Source organism: Papio anubis, chromosome 2, assembly GCF_008728515.1.
Source record: "Papio anubis isolate 15944 chromosome 2, Panubis1.0, whole genome shotgun sequence".
NCBI lineage: Eukaryota > Metazoa > Chordata > Mammalia > Primates > Cercopithecidae > Papio > Papio anubis.
Window position 1 is genome coordinate 82,959,387 of NC_044977.1, and position 15,164 is coordinate 82,974,550.

Here is a 15,164-nt window from a genome sequence, read left to right on the forward strand (position 1 = left end):
CCCTCATATGTTTAGGATCAATTTATACTTCATTTTCTCTAAGCAGTTCATCTCCTTTGCCCATTTTTCTTTTGGATAATTAGTCTTCTCCTATAAATGTATATAGTTTTTATTTATTAGACAAATTAGTGCTTTGTCTGTGATGCTACATGCTTTTTTTGACCATTAGACTCAAATTGTATTCTTTGTTATTTTTCAGTAATAATCAAATCTGTTATGTGAAATAAAAGTTGCTCTAAAGATCATATCTTTTCTCTTCAACAGATAACCCCAGCTATAACAAACTATGTAACTGACAAACTAGGGAAAAAGTTTGTAGAGCCTCCACCATTTGATTTGACAAAGAGTTACTTGGATTCAAATTGCACCATTCCCTTAATTTTTGTTCTATCTCCAGGAGCAGATCCTATGGCCAGTAAGTGCATACACTGTAAACTTTTAAGAAATTATAAATCTTGTTCAATACTCATTTCTTATATGATTATAAATCAGTTAGTAAATCCGATATTTACAAAGAAATGTAACTAGAATTTTTCATGATAAAACAGCTATACATAAGGCACTTTTTTATAATTTTAGAGTAAGTAGTGTGACTATTTTTTTGTGCCTCTCATAGGCCTGCTGAAATTTGCAAATGATAAATCTATGTCTGGAAATAAGTTTCAAGCTATTTCACTGGGACAGGGACAAGGACCAGTTGCAGCAAAAATGATTAAAGCAGCAATAGAAGAAGGAACTTGGGTGTGCCTACAGAATTGCCACCTTGCAGTCTCCTGGATGCCCATGTTGGAAAAAATATGTGAAGATTTTACCTCTGAAACCTGTAACTCATCCTTTAGGCTTTGGCTGACAAGCTATCCATCTCCAAAAGTATGTTTATGTCCTTGTATAGTTCAGTACGTTTACTTAGCTATCTGTATATCTTGTTTGTTTTGAGATGGAGTCTCACTGTGTCTCCCAGGCTGGAGTGCAGTGGCGCAATCTCGGCTCACCGCAACCTTCGCCTCCCAGGTTCAAGCGATTCTCCTGCCTTAGCCTCCCTAGTAGCTGGGATTATGCCACCATGTAGTAGCTCATGCCACTAGTAACGCATGCCACCATGCTTGGCTAATTTTTGTATTTTTAAGTAGAAACGGGGTTTTACCATGTCGGCCAGCCTGGTCTAGAACTCCTGACCATAGGTGATCCACCCGCCTCAGCCTCCCAAAGTGCTGGAATTTCAGGTGTGCACCACCACGCCTGGCCAGCTGTCTGCGTATCTTAATCAAGCCTTAGATGCTTAACCTTAAGAGGTTTTTAAATATTTCTGGAGTCCTCCATTATGCCTGTTTTTTAAGCCACTTGTATATGCACTTTTAGAGCCTCCACTTGCTATCTTGTATGATGCTCTCCATTTATTTTGTCTTAGTTCCCAGTAACAATTCTACAGAATGGAGTAAAAATGACTAATGAACCTCCCACGGGTCTTCGGCTGAATCTCCTTCAATCGTATCTCACTGATCCAGTTTCTGATCCTGAGTTTTTCAAGGGATGCCGTGGGAAGGAACTGGTAATATTCATCTTTTGGAACTTTTAAAATGTGTTTTATAGTGATCAAATATGGAAGTGTAAAATTTTATTTAATAATGCTTTTATAAAATTTTTATTTAATGTTTTTAAAACTTTAAGCATTTCCTAACAAGACAAAAATTGTACTTATCTTGTTCACCATTTTATTCAATATAGTTTGTGTTCCACTTCCCACATAGTAGACATCGAAATAAATACTTGTTGAATGAGTGAATCTTAGTTTGTAAGCCAAAGCCCAATAATGTTTTTGATTAGGACCCGAGAGTAGAAATCTATTTTCCTATTGTTTATTCTTTTTAAACAAGTGTGTGTGCTGGGCCCTCTCCTAGGTAGTGTAGATATAAAGCAATGAGAACAAAATAGACACACAAAGAAATCTGCCTTGATGGAACTTAAATTCTAGTAATAATGTTAAGCATATTAATAGTGCTTTTCCACATATCCACCTAAAACAGTTTGTTTACAGTACTGGGGACTTGAAGGATCCCAGTACAAAGTACTCATTTCCCTGCCTAAATTCTTACCAACTGAGAAACAGGGAAAAGTATAAATGTAACCAAAGCATAAGCTTAATTGTTGATATAGGCTAGATTGGAAGATATAGCTTATATCTGTGAACAAATGGGTTTCATATTACAGAACCCTAAAATTAAGCAAATTTATCCACCCAGAAGAGTAAAGGAAAACCCAGGTCCCTGTAAGAAGCTCACTTCTAAGAAAGAAAAGACAGAAGCTGGGCCGAGCATATCTGGTTAATTTTCCCCAAATTTACCAGTCAGGTAGGTCACTCCCTTCTCCTGCAGCAAGTAAGTACAAGAATGGAGAAAAGTCCAGCGTGTTACATTATTAACTGGGCACATGAAAGGAAACATTACTGAGGGAAAATCATCCCCTGCCCTCACCCCAACATGTACTGTTTATCATATTTGCATGTTTGAGCTAGAAAAAATGATATTGAAGGTAAAATAATAAATTCTTTGAAAGTCAGGTATTTTCCCTCTGCTTAATGATACTTTCTGTGTACCCTAGTTCTGCACCATACTTTTGTTTGCAAATCTTAGAACAAGAGAGGATATTTTGTGGTTTTATTGAGAAAGGAGCTTAGTAGAATGGAGAAGATAGTATGGTGTCTGATCCCCATCCAGAGTTTGAGCTCCTGCAATTAAAAGAGAGAGGGCAAGAGAGAAGAGAAATTTTGAAAGATTCTAAGCTCAAGCAGAGTTAGTCTGGGACTGAGATTATTCAAATAAAAATGGTGCTAAATTAGAGAAGAAGCATTCTCACTCCTCGTGTATTACAACATTGAGCAAGCAACTAAGTATTGGGATTTGTTGGGATCTCTGAAGTCAGTATCCTTGCCATGTATCATTATTTTTGTGATGAACAGTGGTAATAGATAAGGCTTCACCAAGCAACTTCTCTGGTAGTACAAACAAATGAAAGCTGGGGTAAGAGAAGTAAAAGAATGTAAATGCCCTGTGACGTGGGTTCTCAATATGCATCCAATTCTCCTAGAGGGCTTGTTCAAACACATCTTGCTGGGTCCCATCCCCAGAGTGTCTAATTCAGTGGATCTGGGGTGGGGCTTAAGAATTTATAGTTCTAACAAATTCCCTGGTGATGTTGATGTGACTGGTCCTGGAATCACACTTTGAAAACCATTGCCTTCCAGTTTCTGCAGGTGACTGGTTTGTAGACATATGTGAAATTCCACTGAGGCTTCCAGAAATAGCTGGAATGCCTTTCGATAAGGCTAATTTCTGACAATTAGGCCAGCAACAATTTGAACTATCATCATTTGCCCATTAAAAGTAAATATGATCTTTTAAATCACAGGTTGTTGATATCTTGGCATTTGAATTACCTAGCAATGATAAGACATTCATTGTCAGTCTATAGGTCTGTCACCTGTACTCACTTTATTCTCCTTAAGGGTAGGGATACATTTCTGTATCTTCACTTATTTATTCAGCAAATATTTATTGAGTACTTACTAGGTGCAAGGCATTCTTATAGGAACTGGTAATATGGCAATGAACATATAAATATATAAAAACATATAAAAATTCCTATCTTTATGGAGCTGACATTTTAGTCAAAGGAAACCTATGGAAGGCAAGCTCAACTGTAATTCCCACAAACCTGGAGGACTTGTTAAAGCTACAGATGTCAGTGCCACACTTCTGGAATTCTGATTCACTAACTTTGAAGTAAGGCTCAAGAACAAGCATAAATATAGCATATCATATATACACCATGGCCAAGCGGGATTTATCCCCTGGGATGCTAAAATGATTCAACTTATAAAAATCAATTAATGTAATACACATTAACAGAAGAAGGATAAAAATCACATGATCATCTCACTAGATGCAGAAAAAGCATCCAACAAAATTCAATGCTTGTTTATAATATAAACTCTCAGCTGGGCATGGTGGCTCATCCCTGTAATCCCAGCACTTTGGGAGACTGAGGTAGGAGGATCACTTGAGATCGGGAGTTTGAGACCAGCCAAGCCAACATAGTGAAACCCTGTCTCTACTAAAAATACAAAAAAAAAAAAAAAAAAAAAATTAGCCGGGTGTGGTGGTGTGTGGCTATAATCCCAGTTACTCGGGAGGAGGCAGGAGAATTGCTTGAGCCCATGAGGTGGAGGGTGCAGTGAGCTGAGATCGTGCCACTGCACTCCAGCCTGAGCAACAGAGCAAGACTCCATCTCAGGAAGAAACAAAACAAAACAAAACAAAAACAACTCTTAACAAACGAGGAATAGAAGAAGATTACCTCAACATAATAAAAGACAATATGAAAATACCACAACTTATACTCAACCATGGAAAAACTGAAAGTTTTTCCTGTAAGATCAGAAACAAGGCATGGAAGCCCACTCTTCCTACTTCTGTCTAGACTGGAAGTCCTAGACAGAACAATTAGGCAAGAAAAAGAAACAGGAGGTATCCAAATCAAAGCAGAAAAAGTAAAATTGTCCTTGTTTGCAGATGATGTGATCTTATACATATAGAAAACCACAAAACTCCACACAAGAAAAACCTGTTAGAGCTAATCAATGAATTCAGTAAAGTTATACGGTACAAAATCAACATATAAAAATTAGTTGCATTTCTGTACACCAACAACAAACTATATGAAATGGAAATTAGGAAAACAATCCCATTTATAATAGTACCAAAAACAATAAAATACTTAGGAATAAATTCAACTGAGGAGGTGAAAGATGTATACACTGAAAACTATAAAACATTGATGCAGTAAGTTAAAGTAAGACACAAACATGGAAAAATATCCCATGTTCATGGATTGGAAGACTTAATATTATTAAAATGCGCAAACTAACCAAAGTGATCTACAGATTTAATTTAGCAATCCCTATCAAAATCCCAATGACTTGGTTTTTTTTACAGAAATAGAAAAAAACCTCTAAAATTCATATAGAACCACAAAAGATCTTAAATAGACAAATCAATGTTGAGAAAAAACAAAGCTAGAGGCATCATACTTCCTGATTTCAAAATATAATACAAAGCTACAGTGATTAAAACAATATGGTACAGGTTAAGTATTCCTTATCTGAATGCTTGGGATTTTTTTTTTAATTTTGGAATATTTGCATTGCACTTACCAGATAACATTCCAAATACAAAAATACAAAACCTGAAATGCTCTAATGAGCATTTCCTTTGAGCATCATGTTGGTACTCAAAAACTTTTGGATTTTGGAGCATTTTGGATTTTTGGTTTTTGGGTTTAGGATGCTCAACCTGTATACTAGCATAAAGTCAGACATACAGACCAGTGGAAAAGAATAGAGAGCCCAGAAATCAATCTACACATATAAGGTCAACTGATCTTTGATACAGGTGCCAAGAATATACAATGGGAGAAGTATAGTCTCTTCAACAACTGGTATTGAGAAAACTGCATATCCACATGCAAAAGAATGAAATTTAACTCATATCTTACACTATACATAAAAATCAACTCAAAATGGATTAAAGACTTAAATGTAAGATTTGAAACTGTGAAACTTCTGGAAGAACACTTAGAAGGAAAGCTTCATAACATTGATCTTAGCAATAATTTCATAGATATCACACCAAAAGCACAGGCAACAAAAACAAAGTAGGATCAAATCAAACTAAAAAGCTTCTACAGAGCAAAGGAAATGATCAACAAAGTGAAAAGCCAACCTAAGGAATGGGAGAAATTATTTGCAAACCATATGTTAGATAAGGGGTTAATTTCCAAAAAATATATGGAACACCTCAATAACAACAACAAAAAACAAAGAATAACCAGATTAAAAATGGGCTAAAGACTTGAATAGACATTTCTCCAAAGAAGACATACAAATGGCCAACAGATATATGAAAAAATGCTCAATGTCACTAGTCAGCAGGGAAGTACAAATCAAAACCACACTGAGATATCATCTCACACCTTCTGGGATGGCTATTAAAAAAAAACAAAAAACAACATGTATTAGCAAGGACAAAATTGGAGCCTTCTTACACTGTTGGTGGTAATGCAAAGTGGTGCAGTCATTAACGAAAACAGTATGGAGACTCTCAAAAAATTAAAAACAGAACATATCCAGCAGTCTCACTTCTGAGTATCCAAAAAAAATTGAAATCAGGATCTCTAAGAGATATTAGCAGGCCAATGTTTGTTGCAGCACTATTCACAATAGCCAATATGTGGAAACATCCTAAATGCCCATTTGTAAAATATTATTCAGCCTTAGAAAAGAAGAAAACACTGCCATATATGACAACATGGATAAAACTTGAAGACATTATCCTAAGTGAACTAAGCCAGTCACAGAAAGAGAAATGCTGTATGATTCCACTTATATAAGGTATCAAAAATAGTCAAACTCATAGAATCAGAAGGTGGTTTCCCAGGGGTGTGGGAGGGGGAAATAGGGAGTTGCTTATTAATGGGAATAGTGTTTCAGTCATGCAAGGTGAATAAATTCTGGAGATTCGCTGTACAACATTGTCCTTATAGTTAACAATACTATATTGTACACTTAAAAATTTAAGACGGTAGATTTCATGTTAAATGTTTTACTACAATAAAATGAAAATTACTAAAACATATATGATGTAAACAAACAAATTTTCATGTTCAACTAAGTTAGCAACCACTGCGCTCAACAGCCATGATAGTGTTATGAACTAAAGGAGGACAAAGAAAGGAAGGGAGGAAAGGGGCAAACATTTATTGACCATCAGCAGATTTCAGTTAGTTTAACTATATAAGCCTTGCAACAGTCCTCTAATATAGGTATCATTTTCACACACCTATTTGTTAAATAAGGAAACTGAAGCTCAATGAATTAAATAAATTATTGAGGTCATTGAATTAGTCTGTTCTCACACTGCTATAAAGAAATACCCGAGACTGGGTAATTTATAAAGGGAAGAGGTTTAATTGACTCACAATTCCACATGGCTGGAGAAGCCTAGGGAAATTTACAATCATGGTGGAAGGTGAAGGGGAAGCAAGCACCTTCTTCACAAGGCGGCAGGAGAGAGAACAGCAAAGGAAGAACTTCCAAATGCTTATAAAACCATCAGATCTCATGAGAACTCACTATCACAAGAACAGTATGGGGGAAGCTGCCCCCATGATCAAGTCACCTCCCTCCCTCAACAGGCAGGGATTACAGGTCCCTCCCTTGATAAGTGGAGATTACAAATTGAGATGAGATTTAGGTGGGGACACAGAACCAAACGATATCAGTCATACAGCTCAGCCCATTGTTGGAGGTGGGATTTGGTACCCAGGACATCTCACTCTTTCCATTTGTGTGTGATTAACTCTGCTTGGCTGAATCGAAAAAAAGTTTCATGGAAGAAGTGATATTTGAGGTAGGAACAAGAAGTAAGTTTAATATATACAACTATTATAACAAGGTTGTTGAAAGAGCAATAAGGACCTCATTTTGGCTAAACTGGTAGGAAATAAGAACGGGAAGGAATATTGGGTCAAGACTGGAAGTCTTTACATGCCTTGCTAAGGAGTTTGAATAAGTCAACACAAAACAGCATCACATCATAGAAAACAAACTAAAATGCATACCCTCACTGATGGCAGGTCAGTGGTATCATCTTTAGGCAGAGAAGGCAGCATCCTACTGCCCCCTTGGCTTAATCAAAAACAAGCATAAAAAAAAAAGAAAGGCATTATTTTTAAAGAAATTATGTTTTAATGTTTAAAAGCTTTTTAAAGAATATCTGGTTTTTAAAATATCTAGATAACAGGACTGTGACAAACTACACTGATGTCCTCTGTCACAGCTCTTCAGTCCGTATCTAATTTCAGCCACAACTGTAGAAGATAGTTCTTTGTGAGTTCAGACTCTTCATAGGCTACAGCACCTTATCTCAAGTATGCATCTTTCTGTTTTCTTTCCTCAAGATTTCTCTGATGCAACAGGAGCCTTCTTGGCCTGTAGACACACAAGCATAGACCAAAAATGTGGAGAAATTATCAACTCCAGGGATAACCTTCAACTCTTCAGGGACCACTTGTCCCAGCAGAACTGAGTCCTCATCACAGCAACAACTTCCATAATTCTTCCTGATACTGACTTTTTCTCTTTCTCTGCCTTTCTTTCCCTACTCCTCTCCTGCTTCCTGGGATCACTTCTCACATACACCCACCTTCACCCTCGTCTTTCTCTCAAGGTCTACTTTTGGAGGAACCCAGTCTAAATAAAGTCCAAAGACAGAAACAAATGTGATCATTCAATTTTCCAGAACTTTAAGGATGGTTCCAGCCTTAAGAAAACCCACTATTGAAAAATATGTAGAAAATATATGTAAATTAGATATTTGTTCTTATTGCTAAAGTTTCTTCCCCTATGAAATGTTTCACCACAGCATTCATCTAGTATATTTAAAATATGCTTTGAAGTACTTACAACATTTCAAAAACATATCTACACAGTAAAGCGTAGCGTACTTGCCTTCTAATATTAAAGAATAATGTCTACCACTGCATTGTATGAAAATAGCTGGATGGATTTTCACTGGATTTGGAGCTATGTTTGAAATGTTCTAAATTAAAATACATGCTGTGTATCATACTTGAAATTTACTTGGGGAGACCTTAAAGAGTTGGGCGACCATCCTCTGGAACACTGACACAGATTTTGTGAGAAGCCCACGCGACATGCATATCACATACATGAGGATGCCACAAAAGCAGATGAAATAAACAATGGTTTCAAAAATGATTTTCAAATGGAAAGTTACAAAGTCATGAATGACATACTGGGATGTATTCATGTTATAATGGTTAATCACTCCCCTGAGCTTAGTCTCAAGCATATGCCAGCAAGTTTACAGAATAACATTTAAGTATTGAAGTTGTAAATATCTACGAGTAATACCGAAGTATTATTAGTCAATGCTTTGGTAAAATGATACAATTTTTGCATTTTAACAAGGCTTAATATTACTATGGTTTGTCCAGCTTTGGAGATTTGAATTAAATCATAAGATGAATACTATTTATAGTAAGTATTATTTTAGATAGGATTTTTTTAAAATAGAAGTTTGTAGAGATACGTGATCACATAATCTTGTAATGAGAAAGATCATTTATTCCTCTCATTTTACTGATGGAATCTGACAAGAATTTTTTTCTTGTGTACTTTTTATATTAAAGGCCTGGGAGAAGTTACTGTTTGGAGTTTGTTTTTTTCATGCCCTTGTGCAAGAGAGAAAGAAATTTGGTCCTCTTGGTTGGAATATTCCATATGGATTTAATGAATCTGACTTGCGCATCAGTATCCGACAACTGCAGGTAAAACTAACAAGAAATTAACATTCATGAAGGATCACTATTTATCAGGCCCTAGGCAAGTCTTTTGCTTGGAATAACTGATTCACTTCTCCCAGCATCACTAACAGGTGGGTAGATGGTAATAACTATGGCTTATGAAACACTATATCTATCTGGATTCTTCCTGCTGCAAGTAATGGGAAATCTGATTCAAACTGGCTTAAACCACAATGAAACTCATTACTCACATAATAAAGAGGTGCAGAAGAAGGACATGCTCTGGGTTTGGTTGATTCAGCAACATCACAGTGTTGTCATCAAGGACCCTGGTTCTTTGTATTTGTGCAGTGCCATCGTCAGTGTTGCCTTAACATATGTCCTCACTATCCTCTACTTTCCTCCACTTGGTCAGTTCTACAGCTTAGCTCTATCAACAGAAACAGCTTGTATACTTTCAGCAGAAAAATAATTTATTGAAAGGATACTGGGTAGCTCAAAGTATCACCAAGACAGCTGGAGAGCCAAGCTCAGAGAAGAGGCATCCAGAGTCAAATCCAAAATCACTCTGTGTCTGGTAAGGCAGCATCTCTACCCTTGTTGAATATTAGACCCCAGAGCTTGCATGGCTGCCACATAGACTCTAGTCTACTGCAGGCCTCTGCTGTCATGACCACATTCAAAGAGATTCTTTGGTGTTACTGATTTTTTTGTTTGTTTGTTTGTTTGTTTGTTTTTGAGATGGAGTCTCGCTCTGTTGCCCGGGCTAGAGTGCAGTGATGTAATCATAGCTCACTACAGCCTTGAACTCCTGGGCTCAAGCAATCCTCTTGCCTCAGCCTCTGGAGTAACTGGGACTACAGGCACAGGCCACCATTCCCAGATAAGTTTGTTTGGAGACAGAGTTTCACTCTGACATCCAGGCTGGAGTGCAGTGGCATGATCTCTGCTTACTGCAACCTGCGCCTCCCAGTTCAAGTGATTCTTATGCTTCAGCCTCCCAAGTAGCTGGGACTACAGGTGTGTGCCACCATGCTCGGCTAATTTTTTGTATTTTTTAGTAGAAATGGGGTTATGCCATGTTGCCCAGGCTTGTCTCAAACTCCTGAGCTCAGGCAATCCACCCACCTCAGCCTCCCAAAGTGCTGAGATTACAGGCATGAGCCACTATGCCCAGCCCCTTGTAGGTGTTTTTTGTTTTTTGGGTTTGTTTTTTTGTTGTTGTTTTTTTTGTTTTTTTTGTTTTTTTTTTTTTTGACGTATTTTGTAGAGACAGGGTCTTGCTGCATTGCCCAGGCTTATCTCAAACTCCTGGTCTCAAGCGATCCTCCCACCTCGGCCTCCCAAAGTGCTGGGTTACAGGCATGAGCCACAATAGCTGTTCTTGCTTCTCTGTACCTTAATCCCCTACTTAGTTTAAGGTGGATGCATCTGAGTAGCCAAGCCCAGGTCACAGGCATAGGCTTCAGCTGTAAGAGAGCTTAGGAAAGTGAGTAGCTGGCCTTTCACACAAACACAGAATATTAATATTTTCCTGCTCTTTTGCTGTTCTGAGAGGCCTTTTTGAAATAGGACCTAATGAAGGGAAAAGAGAAGCATTGATGAAGTCTAATTAATTGGTGCTATTAGATTTCAGTCAGGTAGGTTTTTGTAAGGCTATAAGCATTTAATCACATTTATACCAACCTTTAAAATAAAAATTGTTAACACATAATTTGTATAGAAATAGTTGATATTTTATCAAGTCTTTAAAAAAATTTCAGGGCAGAAACCTTAACTGGAATAAAAATGTCCGTTTGAAAATCCTTGTAACAGTTGTTGAGATTGGTGCTTATGGAATTGTAACTGCATGATGAAATGACATTGATTTTAAACATTGGTTTTTTAGACCAATTAGTTGGTACAGCCTAAGCTTGAAGAACATTTTGCCAAAACCATCATACTGCATATAATCAATCATCTTCTGGCCAAGCCCCAGCCTACAGCCTCTGATGTCATCAACCTTTCTAGCCCCAACATTGGAAACTGCCAGCATTGGCTGGGTCCATGTTTCATTTCTTCAGAAATTGGAAAGATGATTGAGGATTAATCCTTAAGCCATCTTCACCTGGTAGGAGCAGGTTGCCTCTCTTCAAAAGGCAAATCAGAAAACTGATGGCTAAGTGGATACACAGCCGGAGAATGAGCTGTTGGTCTCCACTTCTTGCATATGCCACAAATTTAACATTAAATTCTCGTGAAGTCTCTTCCTTCAGTTTTGGGAGGGAAGGGACCCAGTTGAACACACCCTTCCCTTCCCCCAAAGAAGAGACAGGGAAAAACTTTCCTCTTTTTGCAAATAATTCATTTCCCAAAACAACGACCTTCCCTCTTTCTCAGTCCCCTTTCATGTCTCTTGACACTTCTCTTAATCTTCAAAACGTGGGCGTCTTAAAGGATTAAGCCTTCTTTCAACTTGGTTCTAGAGAATTTAGAAATATTTTTTTCTCAACTGTGCATAATTTCTGCTATAATTCCTGCACTATTAAGTAAACTTCAGGGGCAGGAAAAGCTCTCAACCCACAACTAATACCGTCTCAATACACATACTATAAAAAATTCCTGTATATTAGAAAAAGTATGGGATCTGGAACTGGAAGAAATAAATTCAGGCCTTCATATTGCTTCACATTCACCAGACTGTTTCCTACTCCACAGAGTTATTGAGAGGTGAATAAGACAATATAAAAACTATGCAAATGATAGTTTTTATTACTATTATTACAACAATAAGGAAACTAGAAATTCTATGCATTGTTTACCAGTGGAACTGTGTCATAGTGTGTGATTTATGCTCTTGTACTAAAGTTTGAAATTGCTTTGTTTTTAATCACATTGTGAAAAGTGTCCTAAACCAGGCACCTAGTTCTCAGCCTTGGCATGACTGGCATTTTGGGCCAGATAGTTCTTTGCTGTGGGCAGCTCTCCTGTGTATTGTCTAGCAGTAGCCCAGGCCTCTACCCAATAGATGCCAGTAACACCCCAGCCCCCACCACAGTTGTGACCATCTAAGTTATCTCCAGACATTGCCAAATGTAACCTGGGGGACAAAATTAACCCCAGTTGATAGCGAGTACCATAAAACAAGGTTTATCCAAATTCATATGAAAAATACTTGGTAATTTCCATGTCATCTTTTTTTGTTAAATGTTTTTCTCATTACAGAAGCAATATGTCTTTATTTCAGAAAAAATTAGAAACACAGACAAGCAATTTAAGGTAAAATGCTATCAGCCAGGTGCAGTGGCTCATGCCTGTAATCCCAGCACTTTGGGAGGCTGAGGCAGGTGGATCACTTGAGGTCAGGAGTTCAAGACCAGACTGGCCAACATGGTGAAGCCCTGTCTCTACTAAAAACACAAAAAATTAGCCGGGCATGGTGGCACACTCCTGTAATTCCAGCTACTTTGGAGGCTGAGGCAGGAGAATTGCTTGGACCCAGGAAGCAGAGGTTGCAGTGAGCCGAGATCATGCCACTGCACTCCAGCCTGGGCGACAGAGCAAGACTCTGTCCAACAAAAAAACTAACAATCTTAGCTGCCCAAAGACAACTCATGATAATTCTTTCAACCCCCTTTCTAGATAGATAGATACATACTTAAAATAGAAATGAAGCGAAATACTTCAAGGTTTTTCTTGTTTCGTTTTTCCTTTGCTTCAGTTATTTATCAATGAATATGATACAGTTCCATTTGAAGCTATATCTTACCTGACTGGGGAGTGTAATTATGGAGGAAGAGTGACAGACGATTGGGACAGACGTCTCCTATTAACCATGCTGGCTGACTTTTATAATCTGTCCATAGTTGAAAACCCTCATTATAAGTTTTCTCCCAGTGGAAACTATTTTGCACCTCCTAAAGGCACTTATGAGGACTACATTGAATTCATTAAGGTAATGATGTCACCGAAAATAAGGTTAGATTAATGTGTGATTTTTCTAACAGCAAATGGTGAAATGTTCTTCTCTAATGTATAGGTTTAGACAAGTATTATGGTTTTATCAACTTTTAATAACCTTTTTCTAGTAATTACTGAAAATTAGAAAAATTTTGAGTATTCTGTTATTCGATGTTGGTTTTTAACCCTTTTTTGGTCTGCACATGTCTGCCTTATGAATTCATGTAGGAAAGGAAAAACTTTACCCTCTTATGTTCAGTGCCAGGGCCTGCCAATCAAACTGACAAAAAACAAATCAGCAGGAGAAGAGGCAGTACAGTTTGTACTAATGTTAACATTTTTATGTGCACAGGAGCTTTGCAGAAAAGGAGTGAAAACCAAACAGTGCAGTTGTACTTGGGCATTTACCATTTCAACAGAGGCGGGTAAATTGTAGAGACATGACTAGGTAAAGGAAAGGGGGTTTAGAGTTCTAGGGGCAATACATCATGGGAAAGTGATTAGGAAATATATGGGGGAAACTTGTGGAAGATAAGGACTATTTTGAGTGAGGTCTGTTTATACAGACTCGTCTCAGTGCCAGTTCTGTCTCCAGTGAGAAGGGTCATTCTCTTCATCCTGGTACAAGAAAGAGGCAATGTATGCCACAAGTCAAAATGGGAAATTGATGCCCTACTTTTAGACAGATGAGGGGAGGGCGGAGACCTCTTTCTGGATCTGTTGATTCTTAATTGCCTTCAGCTCACATAACCCCCATGCCAAAGTAGCATATTTTGGACTAGCGTACCCTGATCATCCCTTTCAGTATCCATGGAAAATATGATGCATGCTTAATTTGCTTTCTGGTAGAAACTTCCATTTACTCAACACCCTGAGATATTTGGATTACATGAAAATGTTGATATCTCCAAGGATCTTCAACAAACAAAAACCCTCTTCGAGTCTTTGCTCCTCACCCAGGGAGGCTCCAAACAGACAGGAGCCGCAGGAAGCACTGACCAGATTCTGTTAGAAATTGCCAAAGATATCCTCAACAAGGTAATGCTTAGCTTAAAATATGTTACTTAAAATATAAATAAAAAATGATACTGAAATGACAATCTGAAAACTCCATGTACTAGCATTGTGATCTTGAGGAAGAACTTTGCCTCTCTAAGCATTAGTCTCCAAATCTGTTAAATGGTGATACTACTACTAATTTTTTAAAGCTTTTTGAGAACATTAAAGAGATCATGAATTTAAAGTGGCTTATAAAATGCCTGGCATATAATAAGTTCTTAGTAACTGTGATTGTGGATGCGCTAATGTACATATGACTTACCTACATTAATGTATGTTATGAGCTAATGTACATATATAATCTGGTGTTAGCTATTATTATATAATAGCTGAATGAAGCTAATTATCCATTCTGAGAATAATTTGTGATCTTCAAAATCTATTATTTTAGCTCCCTAGTGATTTCGACATTGAAATGGCACTACAGAAGTATCCTGTGAGATATGAAGAAAGCATGAATACTGTGTTAGTACAAGAAATGGAAAGATTTAACAAGTAAGGATCTATGTTCCCAGTGATTCAGAAGGCAACCATCCAAAGTCAATAAAAGCACACAATGGTATTGAACCGAAAAGACTATTAAATCCTGTCATTTCATTGGAATTTTCGCTCATTCAAAAAGTTCTGGCCAGGCTCAGTGACTCACACTGTAATCCCAACACTTTATGAGGCTGAGGCAGGAGGATCGCTTGAGCCCTGGAATTCCAGCTTTGGAAACATGGCAAAACCTTGTCAACAAAAATTTAAAAATTATCCAGGCATGGTGGCAGGTGCCTGTAGTCTCA

General features: G+C 37.5%; 1 protein-coding gene across 1 annotated transcript in view; it reads left to right on the forward strand.

Moving 5' to 3' along the window:
- The window catches only part of DNAH12 (dynein axonemal heavy chain 12), a 255,190-nt gene that overhangs the window by 226,660 nt on the left and 13,366 nt on the right, over positions 1–15,164 (forward strand). Inside the window, exons 66-72 of the mRNA XM_031663269.1 lie at positions 265–415; positions 617–870; positions 1,409–1,549; positions 9,268–9,405; positions 13,082–13,315; positions 14,170–14,358; positions 14,771–14,874. Coding sequence (XP_031519129.1) covers positions 265–415; positions 617–870; positions 1,409–1,549; positions 9,268–9,405; positions 13,082–13,315; positions 14,170–14,358; positions 14,771–14,874 — 1,211 coding nt within the window. The remainder of the gene's footprint in view (positions 1–264; positions 416–616; positions 871–1,408; positions 1,550–9,267; positions 9,406–13,081; positions 13,316–14,169; positions 14,359–14,770; positions 14,875–15,164) is intronic.